Below are 21,381 nucleotides of genomic sequence, written 5' to 3'. Positions count from 1 at the left end.
GAGGGGGAACAGCAGAGAGGAGATCATTAGAGAATGAAAACAGCAGGGAGGGGGAATAGCAGAGAGGAGAACAGCAGGGAGGAGAACAGAGAGGAGAACAGCAGAGAAGAGAACAACAGAGAGGAGAACAGCAGGGAGGGGGAATAGCAGAGAGGAGAACAACAGAGAGGGGAACAGCAGGGAGGAGAAACAGCAGAGAGGAGAACAACAGGGAGGAGAAACAGCAGAGAGGAGATCAGCATGGAGGAGAACATTAGAGAAGGAGAACAGCACGGAGGGGGAATAGCAGAGAGGGGGAACAGCAGAGAGGAGAACAGCAGGGAGGAGAAACAGCAGAGAGGAGAACAGCAGAGAGGGGGAATAGCAGAAAGGAGAACAGCAGGGAGGAGAACAGCAGAGAGGGGAACAGCAGAGAGGAGAACAGCAGGGAGGGGGAAATAGCAGAGAGGAGAACAACAGAGAGGGGAACAGCAGGGAGGAGAAACAGCAGAGAGGAGATCAGAGAGGAGAAACAGCAGAGAGGAGATCAGCAGGGAGGAGAACATTAGAGAAGGAGAACAGCATGGAGGGGGAATAGCAGAGAGGAGAACAGCAGAGAGGAGGAACAGCAGAGAGGAGAACAGCAGGGAGGAGAACAGCAGAGAGGAGAAACAGCAGAGAGCGGGAATAGTGGAGAGGAGAACAGCAGGGAGGAGGAACAGCAGAGAGGAGAACAGCAGAGAGGGGGAATAGCAGAAAGGAGAATAGCAGGGAGGAGAACAGCAGAGAGAGGAACAGCAGGGAGGGTGAATAGCAGAGAGGAGAACAGTAGAGAGGGGGAATAGCAGAGGGGAGAACAGCAGAGAGGAGAACAGCAGAGAAGGAGAACAGCAGGGAGGAGAAACAGCAGAGAGTCGGAATAGCAGAGAGGAGAACAGCAGGGAGGAGAACATTAGAGAAGGAGAACAGCAGGGAGGGGGAACAGCAGAGAGGAGATCAGCAGGGAGGAGAACATCAGGCAGGAGAACAGCAGAGAGTGGGAACAGCAGAGAGAGGGAACAGCAGCGAGGAGAACAGCAGAGAGAGGGAACAGCAGAGAGGAGAACAGCAGAGAGTGGGAACAGCAGAGAGAGGGACAGCAGGGAGGAGAACATTGGAGAACAGGAGAACAGCAGGGAGGGGGAATAGCAGAGAGGAGAACAGCAGAGAGGGGGAACAGCAGAGAGAGGAACAGCAGGGAGGAGAACATTAGAGAAGGAGAACAGCAGAGAGGGGGAACAGCAGAGAGAGGAACAGCAGGGAGGAGAAGATTAGTGAAGGAGAACAGCAGGGAGGGGGAATAGCAGAGAGGAGAACAGCAGAGAGAGGAACAGCAGGGAGGAGAAACAGCAGGGAGAGGAACAGCAGAGAGGAGGAACAGTAGAGAGGAGAACAGCAGGGAGGAGGAACAGCAGAGAGAGGAACAGCAGAGAGGATAAACAGCAGGGAGAGGAACAGCAGAGAGGAGAACAGCAGGGAGAGGAACAGCAGTGAGGAGGAACAGCGGAGAGAAGAACAGCAGGGAGGAGAAACAGCAGAGAGGAACAGCAGGGAGAGGAACAGCAGAGAGGAGGAACAGCAGGGAGGGGGAAAATAGCTGAGAGGAGAACAGCAGGGAGGAGGAACAGCAGAGAGGAGAACATCAGGGAGGAGGAACAGCAGAGAGGAAAACAGCAGGGAGGAGGAACAGCAGAGAGGAGAACATTAGAGAAGGAGAACAGCAGAGAGGGGAACATTAGAGAAGGAGAACAGCAGAGAGGGGAACATTAGAGAAGGAAAACAGCAGAGAGGAGAACATTAGAGAAGGAGAACAGCAGAGAGGGGAACAGCATGGAGGAGAACAGCAGAGAGGAGGAACAGCAGGGAGGAGAACATTAGAGAAGGAGAACAGCAGAGAGGGGAACAGCAGGGAGGAGAACATTAGAGAAGGAGAACAGCAGAGAGGGGAACAGCAGGGAGGAGAACATTAGAGAAGGAAAACAGCAGGGAGGGGGAACAACAGAGAGGAGAACAGCAGAGAGGAGAACAGCAGGGAGGAGCAGCAAAGAGGAGGAACAGCAGAGAGGGGAACAGCAGAGAGGAGGAGCAGCAGAGAAGGAGAACAGCAGAGTATCAGCTCCAGAGAGAGGAGCAACAAAGGGGTGCAGCTCATAAGAGGCACTACGTGTGACATAGGGCATACAGGCTAAGTTTCCCTGACATGTCCGAACAGCAGGGTCTCAGGAGGCTCAGGTTATTGTGCTGGGCATTTGCAGACATCCTGCTGCCTCCTGGAAGAAGACATGCTTTCTGGATCTGGTGGCCACAATTTACCAGAGGCTGTCAAATCCAGCAATACCCTCAACTTTTATACCTCTAGGTCTTTTCAGGGTGCTACCTGAAACATATCACAAATGCACAAGACAGGTGACCGATGCTTCGTTTGCCAGGGCCAGTGATTACGTCAACTTGGAGTGCGGTGTTGCCAGTCCGAATGAGCGCTTTGTGGCTCTGGCTGGTTTCCCAAGGCACAGAGTGCCACCAATTGCACACACAGGACAATCAGGGCACTCCAGAAAAGTTGGGAGTATTCGTCAACTGCAAGGGCTCCACTCCATCAACGTGTTTGCAGGTGTGTAGCCACAAATAGATATTTTTGCAGATGTGCAACAGACTTCTGAGGAGCTGCCACTATGCATTCAAGTCAGAGACCGCTGACGTGTTTCAAGCTGCAAGGATACTTAAAGGATGGCTGTTGGGAGACAATGAAAACCGTCTTCAAACTTGGCGGATGACACCATCAGAAATAAAAAAAAATCTGGATCCTGTGGTTTCTTTAATCCACCGATGATTTTAAGTATCCCAGATTGCTTCATGACTATTATACTCAGTCTCTATTCTCATTAATGGCTGTGAATTCCATCAGCGTCCTTGAAAATCATCTTAGGAATCAGTTCTATTGTTGGTTTCTAAAAAAAAAGGAATATAAAAAACTCGGAGCAGGAGTAGACCATAGGCCCTTGAGCCTGTTCTGCCATTCAGTGCGATCATGGCTGATCAGCGGCCTTAAATCCACTTTCCCGTCCACTCCCAATATCCCATAATTCCCAGAGAGGCCACAAATCTGTCTATCTCATGCTTCAATATGTTCAACAATGGAGCAGTCAAAACCCTCTGGGGTAGAGAATTCCAAAAACATTCACAGCCTTTTAAGTGGAGGAATTACCAGCTGCTTTGCCTGATTCTGTTCTAGATTCCCCAGCCAGGGGAAACAGCCTCTCAGTGTCTAACCTTCTCAAGCCCCTTCAGAAGGTTGTATGTTTCAATGAGCTACAGAAGCCGAATGCCCCCCTGGGTGGGGCGCCCTGTGCCTCTAGCCACTTGCGCCACCTGGTGCTGAGAAGGGTGCTCATGTGGGCATCCTCTTGCATGCACTGGAAGCATCTGACCTGGGTGTTACGATGATGTTTTTCAACCCCACTGGCAGATGTGATGCTGAATTTCCAATTTTGGACCTTGCAAGTCCATTGTATGTTTTCGCTTGTCACTCACCAAAGAAAAACATTCCGCTATAAGAGGGGTTCAGCACTAGTGTTGTTTCAAGGTTCAGGCACCCAACTTGCAGGTCAGGTTATTTTGGATAACTTCTGCAATTGCAACATCTCTGGAAGTACTCTGGCTTATTTTTTGGGGTATTGTAGTGAGTCTCTGGTTGGCAGGAAGTGTTGTTGTGAGGACAGAGGATTTGTTGATCTCTTCTCAGACATGAAGACTACGGTGGCAGTGCCTCTGGGTCTGCAACATGACAGGCAGATGGAGCAGGGGCTACAGAAAGGGCACGCTGTGCCTGATGCCCTCTGCTGGTTTGGAGCCAGACTCCTCCATTCTCCTTGACAGTGACAGGAGGCTGCTTGTCAGACCTGCCAGCGCACGCAGCATCTCGTTGTTCATCTTCATTAGCATTCTCCTGTAGGCTGTCTTGTTACTCATCTGAGTTCTCTACAGCAGAACTCAACTATGACTTCCCTCTCAAGTGAGCTCATAAATGAACTACCTTTCCCCGGCCTAGCTACACCCACTCACCACATGCAGCTCCCAACTCTACGGTAGCCTTTAGGTTATTCAGTGCCAGTAAATGTCAGACTATTTTCAGGCAATTCTGTCATCTTCATAACTAATCCAACGATTCACAAATTTGCCATGCAGCAAAATTTTAGTTATGGCCCCTTCCATGAGGTAGGCCAGGGTGAGTGCATCAGATTTATTTTGACTTTTGTGCAATAGTGTAAAATAGGGGGCAGCAAATCATCAGCCCATTTATATTTGTCCTAGTTTTTGCCGTTGAAGTCAGTGAATATAAAAATCAGGAGAGATGGTTTAACAAGCTGCTGATGTACTGTCTCCCATTTTACTACATTGTACAGGGTCGAGATCTACCTCTACGCTGCTAGCTTCATTCTTCTGTATTTGGTCCCTGTGTTTTTCTTAATCCAGGGACATTTTTAAATATTCCAGATTGCTTCGTGTGTATTGTATGCATTCTCAGTTCTGATTAATGACAGTGAATTCCATCAATGTCTTTGAAAATCATTTTAGGGATCTCTTCTATAGTTGGGTTATCAAAAAATAGAAAGACTTGCATTTATGTAGCATCTTTCATGACTACCAGATGTCCCAAAGTGTTTTAAAGCCAGGAAGAACTTTTTTGAAGTGTAGTCACTGTTGTAGGAAACATAACTGCCACTTTGCTCAGCAATGATGCCAGGGCTAACTCCCCTGTTCTTCTTTGATATAGTTCCATGGCACCTTTTATATCCGCCTGAGGTGGCAGATGGGGCCTCAGTTTAGGATCTCATCCAAAAGATGGCAGCTGTGACAGTGCAGTGCTTTCTCAGCACTATACTGGTGTGTCAGTCTAATTTGTTGCACTCAGCTCCTGGGGTAGGATTTTCCCGTTGGCAAGCAGGGGGCGGGGCCTGCTCGCCAACGCGTAAAATGACGCACGGTGACGCCAGGCGGAACTCCCGATGTCACCGCGCCCCATTTAAATTTTCCGGTAGGCAGGGACGCAGCAACATCATCTGTGCGCCCGCCGACCTGTCAATGGCCAATTGAGGCCATTGACAGAGTCACTTAGCTAATTAATGGATCTGCCCGTCCAGCCTTAAGTCTGGCGGCAGGCCGGGAGCCCTGGCGGGAAGCAGAAAAAACATGAAACCTCATCCATGGACGGGATGAGGTTTCATGTAGGTTTTTAGAAATTTTATTAAAGTTTTTGTAAAAATTATGGACATGTCCCAACTCATGTAACAGTGTCACATGAGGGGACATGTCAGGAAATTTTATTTTTATTTTTAATGTTTGATGCCGATTCCCCTGAGGCTGCACTTAACCTCAGTAAGATGAGTGTGTTCTTTAGTGCGCATGCGCGAAAGAGCGCACTCTCGATTTAGGGATTACCCTCCCCCCCCCCCCCCCCAACCCTGCACAGGGAGCGCATAGCGCTCCCGTGTGGACATCGCACTGGGCGGGCCTTAATTGGCCTGCCCACGTAAAATGGCGCCGCGCCCCCAATTGGGGGCGCCGATTGGAGGCAAAACTTTGCGCACCTGTCATTCAACTTTGCCCCCGACGGGGGGAAAGACCTGCCTCTGGGTTGGGTAGTTGAACCCACAACCTTCTACCCCAGAAGCAAGATTGCCATCAACTGAGCCTCAGGGAAATGCAGCCTTAAGGGTTTATATACAATAAAACTCAGTTATTTGAATCATTGCTTAAGGCTCACTTACTTCTATTTCTAACGTGAACTATGATATCTTTTTTGTCCATACAAGGGTGAAGCTTTCAGGTGAAGTGTGATGAGTCTAATGCACAGCCCAGTTCACATGTCGCTGGACATGCTCTGAGTACAAGGTTCTAGAGAGCTTCAATCCCAATTTGTTTTTCTTGTGAGCAGAGGAGAAATTTCTTTATTAGTTGGCAGAGGATATTAAATCTATAAATAACTGTCAAAATTCAACAACCGTAACATTGTTATCAGAACTTCGAAGGACCATATTCTCTACGTGGCTGTAGGCAACCAATTATACAGTTGATGTACATGCATTCCCTGTTCATTACAGATGTGTGCAAATCAGCTCAAAACTGCAGATATGGAGGTGGCTGTTGAAGTATTATTGGGTAATTCACTGCACAATGCAGTAACGCCTTGGGCCTCTGTGCATTGCCTTGCTGGAATAGTTCATGTTACTTGCATGTGGTATTCATTCATTTTGACTGTAGTTCCCAAGATTTGTTGCTTCTTTGAAATACTCACAATTACTATACGTTCAGTTGTACCATAAGTCATCGATGATCATTATCCATTCCCTTTTCTATCCTTATAAAGCTGTTACCTTTTCCAGTTCAACTCGGACTGATGTGTTGAGATCCTCTTCATCCAGATAAACCACCAGAACAGGCAGTCAGCCTTGGAAGCTCCATCCAAACGAACTTTGTCAATACCTCAGCAGTTCATTTCAGTGCTAGGCTGGATTACACATTCCGAATCTTCAAGTCCACAACCTTCTGATTCGGGTGGGGGAGCTGCAACAAGTGAGATACACTGCTTCTGCATCTATGGCCATTCCTCCATTTAATGGTAATTCAAAAATCTACTCCAAACTGATGAGAGGCCCCAAAAGAATAGCTTGTCTAGTTCTGCACAGTTATGCTGAAGGCAGAATGAATTCACCACAAGATTACCTGTCTTCTGCTTATCCTTACACAAAGCAAAAACTTTAGCTTTTTTCTTCCTGAATGAAACGTGGGTGGCGCTGTGAGTCAGAAAACTTACCGTCGTCTGTGGAACCTGAAGGGATGATGGTTTTTGATCTCTGCTGACTGTGAAGGTTTTACACGAACTAAGTTTAAGAGCCTTTAACCTGGTCACCAGCATGCATAGCCCCATAGCAAACTGGCAGTCTCACTCAGAGTAGCCATAAAGATGATTGGTGTGAGAAATAGGATGATCCTGTTGGTGCCTTGAGGGTGTTATTGAATGTTTCCGGGAGTTAGGGAAATTTGTTTGGGAAACCTAGGAAACATTTATGCTGTTGTTAGCCTGCGACAGCTGTGCTGGGAATGAAAATAGTGAAACTGGAAGAGTATCCTAATCCCTAATATTGAAATTCTGCACCATAATCAACATTTTAAAATAAATCAAAATAAATAAAAACGTATTGTGAAAATGTAACCTGATGTTAACTTCTCCTTATCTTTATAGGTGCACTACCACCAAATGCAGAAGAGAGGCTAGCTAGCTACCTTCTACATGCAGACCGGTACAATAAACTCATCAGACCTGCAAAGAATAGCAGTGAGATTGTGACCATCGCAATAAAGGTGTCCCTCTCGCAGCTAATAAGTGTGGTGAGTACACATTGCTTTAAAGGAAACAATACTACTGAGATGCTTAAACTTTGTAAGAATGTATTTAACAATCTAACATTAATCAAGGAGATAGCTGCAATGTTCATTGAAGTCAATGCATCCTCATGTGCCAAGTCCACAAAGTACAACAGTGAAAATGGTATATTTGCCTTTATTGCAAGGGGTGTGATGCATAAAAATAAGAAAACTTTGCGGCAATCACAGTGGTCTTTGATGAGACCACAGCTGGAATACTGTGTACAGTTTTGGTCACCTTACCTAAGGAAGGATGTACTCACCTTAAAATGGCTGCAACTGGCTTGATTCCTGGGATGAGAAGGTTGTCCAAGGAGGACATAATGAGGAGAATGGGCCTTTGCATTCTATGGAGTTTAGAAACATGAAAGGCTAACTCATTTTTAGCCAACACCTAAAAAACTCAACAAGAGAAGGGACAGTTCTAGACTTAATTTTAGGGAATGAAGCTGAGCAGGTGGAAGGGGAATCAGGGGAGACCACCTTAGTCGTGGTGATCACAATTAAGTTAGATTTAGAGCAGTTATGAATAGGATAAAGATAGATCAAGGGTAAGAGTTCTTATTTGGAGAAAGGTCAACTTTATCAAGCTGAGATGTTACTTGACAAAAGGTGGACTGGAAACAGCTACTTGAGCATAAATTAGTGCTCAATTGGGTCCAATATTGGCCCAGTGGCAGGAAGCAGAGGGTTATTATGGTCAACAGCTATTTATATGACTAGAGGCTGTTTTCTGTTAGGTTCTGCATGGCTCATTACTGGGTCCCTTACCGTTCATGGGATATATAAATGTTTTGCACTTAAAAGTAGGAGGAATGATTAAGAAGTTGGCAGATAATACAAAAATTGCCCATCTCGTTGATAGTGAAGAAGAAAGCTGGAGACTGCAGAAAGGTATCAATGAACTGGTCAGATGGGTAAGAAAATGGCAAATGGAACTTAGCCCAGAGAAGTGTTAGATGATGCATTTGTAGAGGACAAACAAGGCAAGGGATACACAATAAATGGCATTACTCTCAAAAGTGTAGAGGAACAGAGGGGTCTTGGGGTACATGTCCACAGTTCGCTGAAGGTATCAGAACAGGTGGAAAAGGTGATTAAGAAGACATAAGGCAGGCTTTCCTTTATTAGCCCAGGCCTAGAGTATAAGACCAGAGTGGTTATACTAGAATTGCATAAAACACTAGCTTACTGCAGCTAGAGTACTACATGCTGTTCTGGTCACCACATCACAGGTTACAGAGAAGATTTACGAGGATGTTGCCAGGTATGGAGAACCTTAGATTTGAGGAAAGCTTGGATTGGCTGAGCTTGTTTTGTTTGTAATAGAGGAGGCTGATGGGAGGGGGTTTAATTGAGCTGTATAAAATCATGAGGGACCTACAGAGTGGATAAAAAGACCTATTTCCGTTAGCAGAGCAGTCAATAATGGGGGGCATAGATTTAAAGTAATTGGTAGAAGGATTGGGGAGGGAGTTGAGGAGTGTTTTTTTTCACTCAGAGGGTGGTAGACATCTGGAACTCACTGTCTGATAGGGAGCTGGAGACAGAAAACCTCATTGCATTTAAAAAGCATTTGGATGTGCACTTGAAATGCTGTAACCTATAGGGTCACAGACCAAAAGCTGGATTAGGCTGGATAGTTGTTTTTTTGGCTGGTATGGGCATGATGAATCGAATGCACTCCTTCAGTGCCATAAATGTTTCTATGTTTCTATGCTGCCATGATTCTTTGAGGGCTTGAAAGGAAGGATTCTGTGACTCTGTTTCTAATGGCTGGGGTGTCCAGAATGAGGGGGGGGCATAGCTTCTGGATAAGGAGTCAACTGTTTAGAATTGAAAACAGGAGAAAATTCTTAATTCAAAGGGTTGTGAATCTTTGGAATTCTGTTCCCCAGAGAGCTGTGGATGCTCAGTGATGGAATATATTCAAGACTGAAATCAATAGATTTTTGGACACAAAGGAAATCAAGGGTTATAGATTTAGGACAAGCAAGTGAAGTGGAGGTCAAAGATCAGCCATAATCATATTGAGTGACCATGGCTAGAGGGGCCATAAGGCCTACTCGACTCCTATTTCTTATATTCTTGTGAGCTCCCCCTACAACATTAATAAGCATCCTGTCATCCACATTCTCACACATGGGGTTAATTCTGACTTTGCACAACAGCGTTAAGCGGGCGATAGAGAATTGGCAGCCGATTTCAAGTTGATTTGTCCTCACCTGTTATGACTATCACAGAAAGTCAGAATTACCCACCCGCCCACCCCAGTCATTTTTCATTCTTGTCTTCAGAAGTCCTGTACATTAGTCGACACGGTGCTCAGTGTTTGCATTGGATACACCACCACTGTCTTGTATTTTTCATGGTCGTCAGGTAGAATAAATAACAGCCCAGCCCCTGACAAATGTGCGTTGATCTATATATGCATACAGGACAGTTAGTGACATTTTCACTTAGTTAATTAACATTGCAGCCCATTCCAGCAGTCAGTCTCTGACTTCACTTCGATTCAAACTGAGCTGTGTGATATAAGTAAGCAATACGCTGATTCCTCACGCTGCTGGTTAAAACAGGTTAATGCCTTTGTTAAATCAATGGAGAAAGGAATGTCATACAAAATCTATTTGTTCATACATTTATTCCGATTATCACCTTGCGCAACATGACTTCAACACATGTTCAGGGCAGGACAAGGCATTTAGTCTGTTAACCAACTTTGAACACAAGCGTTAAAATAGAATAATAAGTTGGAAAGAACAGCTGATGTGAAGAGCCAACTCTCTGTATCTCAGCTTGTGTCTTCCCAACCAGTGTCTCTCTTTTTTTGTACCCACTCTCCGTCTCTCACACACGGAATGAGGAAAGAAGTGGGGGTGGGGGAAACCACAAGCTACTTAGGATTGTTGACAATTCTACAATTTGAAAACCACGTCGATTAAATGATAGATTGGGAGGGTGGCTGGCAGTTGGGTAGTGAGCCCTCCAGTTCCAGGCATTAACTAATGAACTGGCACCAGCAGGGAATCTGGTCTCAGTGAGTCAGTACCCATTAGGTGGGGCTAGGTGGTGACAAGGGGCTGGGGGGTGGTGGGTGATGGTCGGTCAAACCTGGGTGGGGGTGGGGTCAGACAGATCGGAGAGAGTGGATGTGGGGGGGGTGGTGGTGGTGCGGTGTTTGTGGTGCGGTTATAGATTTGCTTGTTGGGCCGGGTGAAAATACACCTTTCTCCTCCTGCTGTAAAGGCGCTTAACAAAAACAGAAATACCTGGAAAAACTCAGCAGGTCTGGCAGCGTCGGCGGAGAAGAGCAAAATTGACATTTCGAGTCCTCTTCTCCGCCGATGCTGCCAGACCTGCTGAGTTTTACCAGGTATTTCTGTTTTTGTTTTGGATTTCCAGCATCCGCAGTTTTTTGTTTTTATCTCTGTAAAGGCGCTTACCTGTTCTATTTAACACTTCGCATCTGCCCTCATCTGCTAGGTGTCAAAAATAAAAGTGATGCTAAAATGGAGGCATGAGGGCTTCTTAAAATATTTTAAGGGTCAAACCTCATCCTCATTGCAGATTGGTCACCCTCTGGCCTGTGAGCAGGTTAGGCTCAGGTTGCCCATATTTTTTATTTTAACCACCCTCTTCCCACTCAATGAGGGTTAAAATTACCTCCCTTGACCCTTGTCTCTTTCAACGATCACCATGTCTGCATAGGCGTGTTTCTTCATACATTTACATCACCATGTCGCCTTGGTTCCATCTTTGATGCCCAGTCTCTATGCCACTTGGAAATCATTTTCAACTGGTCCCTTCATTCCCCCCTCATTTGCTCTTACAGTTTCCTCTCATTGTGCTTTACTGGGGGAAAACCGAGGTCCATATTGTTCATGGCTCCTTATTTATAATATGGGCCATTCCTTTTCCATCAGTGAAATACACAGTCATGAAGTAATGCCTAATCTCACAAGATGGCCTCAGTTCATTTGCAAGCTGGTATTTATTGTACCTCAACCGTGTAAGACAATATTGGCCTTGTCAGGTACATGCTCCAAAATAAAATTGTCATTTTGTGATAGAGCTCTCAACTTCTCTCCTGTGCTCCATGTGTTAGTGAGATAGAGAACGTGCATCAAGATGGAGAGAGGTTAGACATTCAGGAATGAAAAAAAAAAATTAGGGATTAGGGTTTCTGTTTTAGGCATAATCCATGTAAATTGTCCAAAATTGCGTCCGTTTTGAGGTGTGCTTCCCCTCTGCTCCCCCCAAGTTTGTTCTTAAACTAATTTCCATATCACCAAATTCAAAGTCTGTCATGAACCAGAGCAATTGGGCAGTGTTTTAAAATATAATTTAAAAAAAAATGTTGCTTCACAAGCTGTTCCTTCATATATTTTAGAGTGGTAACTTAGTAGCATTTGATTAAACCAAATTAAACCACTATCACAGAAAAGAATGCTTCTTAAATCAGTGTCAAACCACCACCTGTGAGTAGCCTCATGTTAAATTAATGAGATTTTTAGAAAATATACAGAATGATTTTCTAGTTATATTGAGGTGCAGCAGTCAATTTCTTAGTAGTCTAGAACAAAATTACATTTGGAACATTTTAAACACACCTATTAGCGCCCTTGCTTACTTATATGGCTTATTTATTTTTTCCATTTAAACATGTGCACTTTATTGTATTGGTCAGTGCCACAAACTGGCACCATCAAGTTTCAGATGGTTCATCTTGCTTACCAGGGGTGTAAACCTCACTTGTGATTGGATAAAGGTAAATCTTTTTCTGCATAAAAAATCAAAGAGGGCCGAACATTCAAGGCAGAAATTACGAAACAAGATATTTTTCGGTTACCTAATTTACATATAAGCCATGCTACATTAGGTTAAGTAGTTGCTTCCATATTTTGGGCAGCTTGTACAGTGGCTTTAATAAATTTAGACAGTGCAATCCTTTGCATCATTATTCAAAATGACTAAATGTACAATTCAGTCCTCGAATGCATTGCAGAATTTCTGGGATGCTTGTTGCCAAAAATACCACCAGCACCTTCACTGTTCCTGGTTTTATTCCTGAGGCAGGCACTAAAGCCATACCAGTTCTTCTTGCGCAATCAGTGTGACAGTTGCAGTCCATTTAAAAGTATTTGCGGTGGAAAATGGAAGGTCCAGATTCATCGTGTTCCTGGTTGCTAATCCACACCTGCTAGAAGATGGGCAGAGAATGGAACCTCTAATCCAGACTGAGTATTTACACTGAAGTGGGTACATAATCTTGATTTTCATGGTGCTTGGAGCCAGAGCTTTGATCTCCTTCATCATACGGCCTGCAATACCAGGATACGTAGTGGTGCCACCGGACAGGACAGTGTTGGACACAGGTCCTTCCTGATATCTACCTCACACTTCATGACGGAGTTGAAAGTAGTCTCAAGCATACCATAGGATTCCACGCCCAAGAAAGCTGGGCATCTGAATTGCTCATTGCCAATGATGATTACCTGCCCAACAGGTCCATAGCTTGTCCCCGAGGAGGAGGAGGAATCAGCAGTGACCACCTCCATTTCAAAGTCCAGTGCAGCATAGAAGGAGCTTCTCCTTGATGTCACTGGCAATTTCTCTCTCAGCTGTGGTGATGTAAGAGTAGCCACTTCCCGTCAGAATCTTGATGAAGTAGTCTATCAGCCAAATGCAGATGCAGAATAGGGAGGGGCAGGGTGTAACCTTCGTAGATGGGCACAGTGTGGGTGACACTGTCACCCAAGTCCATGGCGATACCAGTGGTTCTAAGAGACATACAGGGACTGCACAGCCTGAATGGCAACAGAGAAGGCAGAGGTATTGAAACCTTCAAACATGATCGCTCTCATTATTTCTCTGTTGGTGCTCAGGGAACTTCTATGAACAGGACTGGATGTTCTTCAGGGGCAACTCTAGAAAGTGTGATGCCAGATTGCCTCTATGCCATCCCAGTTGGCAACAGTGCCATGCACAATGGGGTACTTCAGGGTCAGGATACCTCTTCTGCTCTGGGCTTCATTGCCAAAGTAACTGCCTTTCTGCTCCATACACCCTGGTGGCTTAGGCAACCAACAATGGAAGGAAAAACACTCTGAGGTGAATCATCGTGAGCAAAACTAGTCTTACACATACCAGATCCATTGTTAAGAACCAGTGCTATAATATCATCACCCATGGCTATAGTTCACCCTTCGTTTCCTTCTGCAGATGCAAGCCTGGCTTCACTCTCAGCTGTTGAGGTTTAGCCAGCCTCCTAGATTTAGCATGAAAGCAAAATATTGCGGATGCTGGAAATGTGAAACAAAAGCAAAATGTTGGAAAAGCTCAGCTGGTCTGACAGCATCTGTGGAGAGAGAAAAACAAAGTTAAAGTTTCGAGTACACACAACCCTTCTTCAGAGCTGAAGAGAAGTGGAAATGTGTTGAAATTTATAATCTTTAAGGGGGGGTGAGGCAGGTGGAGCTGGATAGAAGGCCAGCGATAGGTGAGGACAAAGGAAGGATTGACAAAGGTGTCATGAACTAAAGGACAAAGGAAGTGTTAATGGTAGTGGTTAGTGCTTAAAAAAAAAGGGTGCTAATAGTGGCGTAAAGGTAAGAAAGCAGAAAGTGATTATAGCAGAACAAGGATAGCATTGTGTGAAAGAACAACATGGAACAAGTGACAGATGGCCCTGTAGGAGATGGGGTGGGGGGAGGGGGTGGTGGTGGGGGTAAAAAAAAGGATAGAAAATGGGATAAAAAAGGGGATAAAACTACAGATAAATGAGCATAAATAAAACAAGTGGGTAAAAAATAAAAATGGAAGTAGAAGAAAGGGGATGAAAAAAGGGGGTGAGGATGGAGGAGAGAGTTCATGGTCTGAAGTTGTTGAAAATGTTAAGCCCGGAAGGCTGTAAAGTGCCAAATCGGAAGATGAGGTGCTGTTCTTCCAGTTTGCATTGAGCTTCACTGGAACATTGCAGCAGGCCAAGGGTGGACATGTGGGCATGAGAGCAGGGTGGTGTGTTGAAATGGCAAAGGGCAGGAAGTTCTGGGTCATGCTTGCGGACAGACCGGAAGTGTTCTGCAAAGCGGTCACCCAGTCTGCATTTGGTCTCCCCGGTGTAGAGGAGACCACATTGGGAGCAGCGGATGCAGCAGACCAAATTGAGGGAGGTACAAGTGAAGCGCTGCTTCACCTGAAAGGTGTGTTTGGGCCCTTGGACGGTGAGGAGAGGGGAAGTAAAGGGGCAGGTGTTGCACCTTCTGCGATTCCATGGCAAGGTGTCATGGGAAGGGGATGAGATGTTGGGGGTGATGGAGGAGCGGACCAGGAGGGAATTGTCCCTAATGAATGCTGACAGGTGGGGTGAGGGGAAGATGTGTTTGGCAGTAGCATCATGCTGGAATTGGCAGAAATGGCGGAGGATGATCCTTTGAATGTGGAGGCTGGTGAGGTGAAAAGTGAGGACAAGGGGGACCCTATCATGGTTCTGGGAGGGAGAGGAAGGTGTGAGGACAGAGGCATGGAAGATGGGTCAGACACGGCTGAGGGCCCTGTCAACCACAGTGTGGGGGGAACCTCGGTTAAGGAAGAAGTAAGACATGTCAGAAGCGTTGTATTGGAAAGTGGCATCATTGGAACAGATGCAACGGAGGCGAAGGAACTGAGAGAATGGGTTGGAGTCCTTACAGGAAGCAGCACATGAGGGGCTGTAGTTGAGGTAGCTGTGGGAGTCGGTGGGCTTGTAATGAATATTGGTGGACAGTCTATCACCAGAAATAGAGACAGAGAGGTCAAGGAGGGGAAGGGAAGTGTTGTAGATGGGCCATGTGAAGGTGATAGGGGTGTGGAAATTGGAAGCAAAATTTATAAATTTTTCCAGGTCCAGACGAGAGCATGAAGTGGCACCGAAACAGTCATCGATGTACCGGAGAAAGAGTTGTGGGAGGGGGCCTGAGTAGGACTGGAACAAGGAATGTTCCACATAACCCATAAAGAGACAGGCATAACTAGGACCTATGCAGGTACCCATAGCCACACCTTTTATTTGGAGGAAATGAAACAAGTTTAGGAGAAAATCTTCAGGGAGAGATCAAGTTCAGCCAGGTGTAGGAGAGTGGTATTGGATGGTGATTGTTTGGGTCTCTGTTCAAGGAATAAGCAGAAAGCCCTCTGACCATCCTGGTGGGGATGGAGGTGTAGAGGGATTGGACATCCACGGTGAAGAGGAGGCATTTCGGGCCAAGAAACTGGAAATTGTTGATATGATGTAGGGCATCAGAGGAATCACGGATGTAGGTGGGAAGAGACTGGACAAGGGGAGAGAGAATGGAGTCAAGATAGGAAGAAATGAGTTCCATGGGGCAGAAACAGGCTGACACGATCAGTCTACCGGGACAGTGCTATTTGTGGATTTTGAGAAGGAGGTAGAAGCTGGCTGTCTGCGGATGGGAGACTGTGAGGTTTGAAGCTGTGGAAGGAAGATCTCCAGAGGAGATGAGGTAAGTAACAGTCCTGGAAACAATGGCTTGATGTTCGATGGTGGGGTCATGGTCCAGGGGAGATAGGAAGAAGTGTCTGAGAGTTGGCGCTCAGCCTTTGCAAGGTGGAGGTCAGTACGCCAGACAACAATAGCATCACTCCTGTCACAAAGTCAGGGTTGGACCTAAGGAAACGGAGTGCAGCAAGTTCAGAAAGAGACAGGTTAGAGTGGGTGAGAGGGGCAGAGAAATTGAGAAGGCCGATGTCACGCCGACAGTTCTCAATGAAAAGATCGAGAGCAGGTGAGAGGACAGATGGAGGGGTTCAGGTGGAGGGAGAATACTGGAAACGGGTGAAAGGAACCATGGAATGGGGGAAGGACTCCTGTCCAAAGAAGTGAGCACGGAGACGAAGGTGGCGGAAGAAGAGTTCAGCATCGTGCCGAGCCCAGAATTCATTGAGGTGCGGGCGTAAGGGTATGAAACTGAGTCCTTTGCTGAGCACTGAATGTTCAGCATCGGAGAGGGGAAGGTCAGGGGGATTGGAAGACAGGATGGGGTTCGAGGGACTGGAAGGGGTGGAGTGTCCTGGACAGGCATTGGTATCAATAAGTTGTTGGAGCTTGCGTTTCTTAACACCTGAAAGGAAGAGGAAAAGTTTCTTATTAAGGCGTTGGATGAGACAAAGAATAAAATGAATCTGGGGACAAGGACAGCTTTGAGATAGGATGAGTCGGTGCTGCTGGAGAAAGAGGTCGAGTGTGTTCATATGGCGGCGCATGGGACTGAGTATGGATTTCAGAATGCGGCAAGAACAACAGTCCGAGGAATATTGTATATCCCGGGGATACCTGTAACCCTGGGTGGATTCGAAAAATGAGGGATGGAACTTCAGTTGGAATCCACATGGGGTAAGTTGGAGACAGAGACAGCCGCTGAGGAAGGAAATATGGCTGTGAAAGTGAGTTTTGGTAAACACCTTGTCAAACAGCAGGAGGGAATTGGAAAGCAATGAAGGTGAACAGGGCAAAAGAGAAAAACAGAAATCCTGTCGGAGAGTAGAGCAGTACTTCTTCAAGGTAGGCATTCCTGGAAGAGAAGTGACAGTGAATTAAACACTAAGATAAAAGCAAAATAAAAGCAAGACTCCTGGCACTTTTCCTGATGAAGCACTTTAAATGATCCCGTTCTGTTAATTTGTCTAATTATGGTTGTTGATATTCTCAGTTCGGTTGGACCATAACAATTTGCTGATGCGCACAAACGTCTCTTCATGTATATGATTTGGAATAATTTAAGGTATAATTGTGTGATTTTTTATTTTTTTCCAGAATGAGAGGGAGCAGATAATGACCACAAATGCCTGGCTCACCCAGGTTTGTACAATTTATCCACAATATATTAAATCATTTATATAAAATGCTGGGACCAGAATAAGCCTGCTCTGTAACCTGAATATGTACTTCATTGTGAAATTCTTCCACAATAATATCAAATGAATTGAATGAGATCAAGTGTTTTAGTTCAGAAGATGACTTATATGTATTTATATACCCTGAATGTGATTTCTCATTAATGAGCTAGCACACGAGAAACAAAAAACAGATATATGTCCTATATTATTATGCAAAAAAGTCTTCAAGGAATGTCATGTCAGCTGTAATAAGGTGAATTGTTGATGTGAGGAAGCCAACTTTCATAATAATTCAGAATACAGAGCCATCTACAGCATATGCTGAACATAAAACTTTACAAAGCAATGTAAAAGGTGCTGCCTGGCCTCCTTTACCGCTAATAGCCAACTCTTTAAACCACTCGTCCTTACCTCCTCCAACTTCACGTCTAACAAGCGTCAGATGTCATGAGCTTCTTAGTCACTTTGTCCGGTAGCTGTCCTTGCTGCGTCCCCACTTTCTGCCCACCAAGACAAACCTCCTCCAAGATCCCAACCTGTCCTAATCCTAAATTTGTGCATTTCCCTTGTTTGCCTCATAGTTCCCCGCATGCCATGTCTGAGCTCGCCTTGTCCACTGCTCACAGACTGCTCGCTTCACCCCATTTCCACTAACTGCTGTTCATTCAACTTTACTTCCTGCTTCCCATGCTTCCAGTTTCTTTCTCCTCAGGCGCTGACCACTTCCTTTAAAAACTACAACTCCTTTCTCAGGAAACCCACCCTCAGTCCCTTTGTGCCTGCAAACTACCACCCCATCACTAATCTACCTTTCCTTCAACGTGTAATCACTTGCCAAATCCATGCCCATTCCTCTCGCCATTCCTTACATCTCTCCAATCAGGTTTCTGATTCTGCCACAGCAACAAAATAGCTCAAACCGAGGACGCAAATTACATTCTCTATGACTGTGACCGTGGTCACAGTGTTGACCTATCTACACCCATCTACGTGTTTGACTACAGCATCCACCTCCAACACTTCTTCGTCACCCAGCTCTCTGAGACTGCTCTTACCTATCCACATGAATTGAAGAATCTTCCATTTTGGCTTTTTCCACTTGGACTCTCACCATTCCCTACCAAATCACCAAAGGATTTACCCATAGGCCCTTCCTCTTCCTTAAGTTGCAACTTGCCGCATCATCCAAAGAACTGGGGTCAGCTTCCACACACATACTGATGACACCAAGCTCTCTTAAGTCATTCACTGCCACTGTACTTCCAAATTGTTCAAAAGCCAGTTGTAAATCAGTCATAAATATCCCCCAGTCAGAAATTGGGAACAACAAAGTCATCCTCAGCCACTGCATCAAGTTGCAGCAGACTGTGCAGAACTCTGGTCTCCTAGCTACTGACCCCAATCCTCTCCATCCCGTTTCACTTCCATAACATCACCCATTGCGTAGCAGAGAGATCTTCAGATCTTTTAAACGATGGCCAAGAGAGGCTGGGCAAAGTAGAAAGGCAGAATGTGATTGGTAGGTGGGGTCATGGGGTATGTTCCCAATAATAGAGAGAAATATGCAGCACATTATGCAACAATGAGAATAGGTTAGAAAAATTGCTCTTAAATTTTTGCCACTTTACTAAAAGTTAACTGAATGGAATTTGAATCTGAGCCAATTAACTCAAAATGTGATTTAGAAAATTGAATATTATTGACTATGTTTATGTGCAACAAAGATGTAGTTGAATAGATAGGGAATATCCACACACTAATGTTTTTATGATATATACAGTGGAAATGAAATTTTACCAAAATGGACTTTCTGTTTGACACTTTCGCTGTTTTTGTTGCAGATGTGTAAGATGTAAAAGAAAAAGGGAGAATTGCAGTTATATAGCACAATTCACAGCTACAGGATATCCCAATGCATTTTACAGCTAATGAAGTATTTTTGAAGTGTAGTCACTGTTGTAATATAGAGACACGCAGCAGCTAATTGGATCACAGCAAGTTTCCACAAACAGCAATGTAATAATGACCAGATAATTTGTTTTTGTCATTTCGACTGAAGGATAAATATAAACCAGGACACTAGGGACAACTCCCCTGCTCTTCTTCAAAATAGCGCTATGGGATCTTTTAGCTCACCTGAGAGGGCAGACAGGGCCTAAGTTTAATATTTCATCCAAAAGACAGCACCTCCAACAATGCAGTACACCACTGGAGTGTCAACCTTAATTTCTGTATTCAGGTCCAGGAATGGGACACTGAACCCACAGCCTTCTAACTTAGAGGTGACAGTACCACTAGCTGAGCCACAATGATTCAATGCAGGAGCCTCTAAATTATAAATTTACACCGTGCAATCTCAGAAACTGTAGTTTTGTGTAATATTGCAAAATTATTTATGATAAGTTATAAACTATATTAAGAAGAAAAGCCAGCAAATCACTGAGCGATGTTATTGTATCATTGATTAATTATCAAATTCCTTTTAAGTAGCAGGATTTGATAAGAGTACCTTAAACATTTGTACAAAGCACTGTTCACAATATTTATAGGCTGAAACGGTAAAATAACCACTGTCGTTAGAGGATGAGACATAATTTGTTGATTTGCATCTGCAAAATGGCCACAGATTCTAGTATCTAATGTCTGCTTTGAGGTCATTATAGAGACTGTGTTCATGACAATCAGCAAACTGTCTACAAAGGCACTCTAGGTGGATTTCAGCTAGAGTGGAGATAGACAAGATGACGCAGATGTGGGCTGGATTATAACAGACAACTAAAAATGGAATTTCTTTAATCCAGATTTTGTTTTAAACTTCATGTTTTGTTAATTACTTCACTCTTTTTATTCATCCTTCTTTGGTTCAGAGTGAACAGGTAACTTGTCCCCAGACTGGTTCTAATGAATGTAGAACCTATTAGGAGGTGTAAAAATAATCATTTTTTTTTAAATTACCATGAATGGCATCCCCTGCCCCTGCTTCCATTTGGTGTTCCCTGTAGACAGTGACTGAGATCAGAAACACTTTACATGGGGATTCATAATATATATTATATATATATATATATATATATCTTCATAGTGCACTAAGTTGACATACCAATGGGTTTCCTTGAGATTATGGTTTCATGGTGGTGAGTGGTGAACTAGGTTTAATTTACACATTGATTGAACTACCTGCTCATTTGATCCTGATTTCTTGTGGTTTCTCTTTCCCCTGAGAGGTGGGCTTCCAATATTCACGGGAGTGGTTGCTGGTTTGGTTTTGACTCAATTGACCCATTAATGACAGAGCACTGAATAACAATGACTAGAGTGGCAGAGTCAACTGGGAGTTGAAGCTCTTCCTGTACTCTGTAAGGTGGAGAGCTTAAAGCATTTGTATCTGTTGTTATGACATTTACAGGTATTTGTTACTAGTGTATATGCAGCAAGTTAGGACATGAGGGAGAAAGACATGGAATACGTGGAATATATCTTCATCCAAAAGACATGCAATTTCTCAACATTTTCCAAGGGAGTATGACATAAGTGACTACTCCACCTCCAGTTGCTCCTTATCTGACAAGTGACTTCTCAGTTGACATGTTGAATACAGACAACTTAACTTTTATTACAGATAACTGCTTCATTCCATATTTCAAGCATCATTACGATAAGTATTTATAGAAGCTCAATATTTAAATATGGAGCAGATTGACTTATATTGACTTAAGGACTTGAATAAATTATAAAACAGATGATTGAGACAATAGGGAAATAACAACGTTGGCTTTTAGCTCCTCACTCTTTAATGAAATCAATTTAATGAATCCTTTATTTACAGAAAAGCAATCAGAATAAGATTTTGTGGTAGGCTTACTTGCAGATCAAAGCTTAGGTGTAGCGAGGAAATAGGAACAAGATAAACCAGGGTTGTTTCATGTGCAAGGTTAATCTTTAATATTCACTGGAATAGCCCCCACGTTTATTGTAGTTTTTTTTTTGGATGTATGATAACTTTGGCCCGTAGCCTCCGGGCTTCTGGGAGTCATAACTGGG

General features: G+C 44.5%; 1 protein-coding gene and 1 pseudogene across 1 annotated transcript in view; one reads left to right on the top strand and one right to left on the bottom strand.

Moving 5' to 3' along the window:
- The window catches only part of LOC144699630 (neuronal acetylcholine receptor subunit beta-4-like), a 56,606-nt gene that overhangs the window by 14,075 nt on the left and 21,150 nt on the right, over nt 1-21,381 (top strand). The window contains exons 2-3 of the mRNA XM_078570711.1: nt 7,262-7,407; nt 17,258-17,302. Coding sequence (XP_078426837.1) covers nt 7,262-7,407; nt 17,258-17,302 — 191 coding nt within the window. The remainder of the gene's footprint in view (nt 1-7,261; nt 7,408-17,257; nt 17,303-21,381) is intronic.
- LOC144699622 (actin, cytoplasmic 1-like) lies at nt 12,050-13,648 on the bottom strand (annotated as a pseudogene).

Source organism: Cetorhinus maximus, chromosome 2, assembly GCF_964194155.1.
Source record: "Cetorhinus maximus chromosome 2, sCetMax3.hap1.1, whole genome shotgun sequence".
NCBI lineage: Eukaryota > Metazoa > Chordata > Chondrichthyes > Lamniformes > Cetorhinidae > Cetorhinus > Cetorhinus maximus.
The sequence above is the reverse complement of the archived record's forward strand: the minus strand, read 5'-3'. Positions and strand labels throughout refer to the sequence as shown.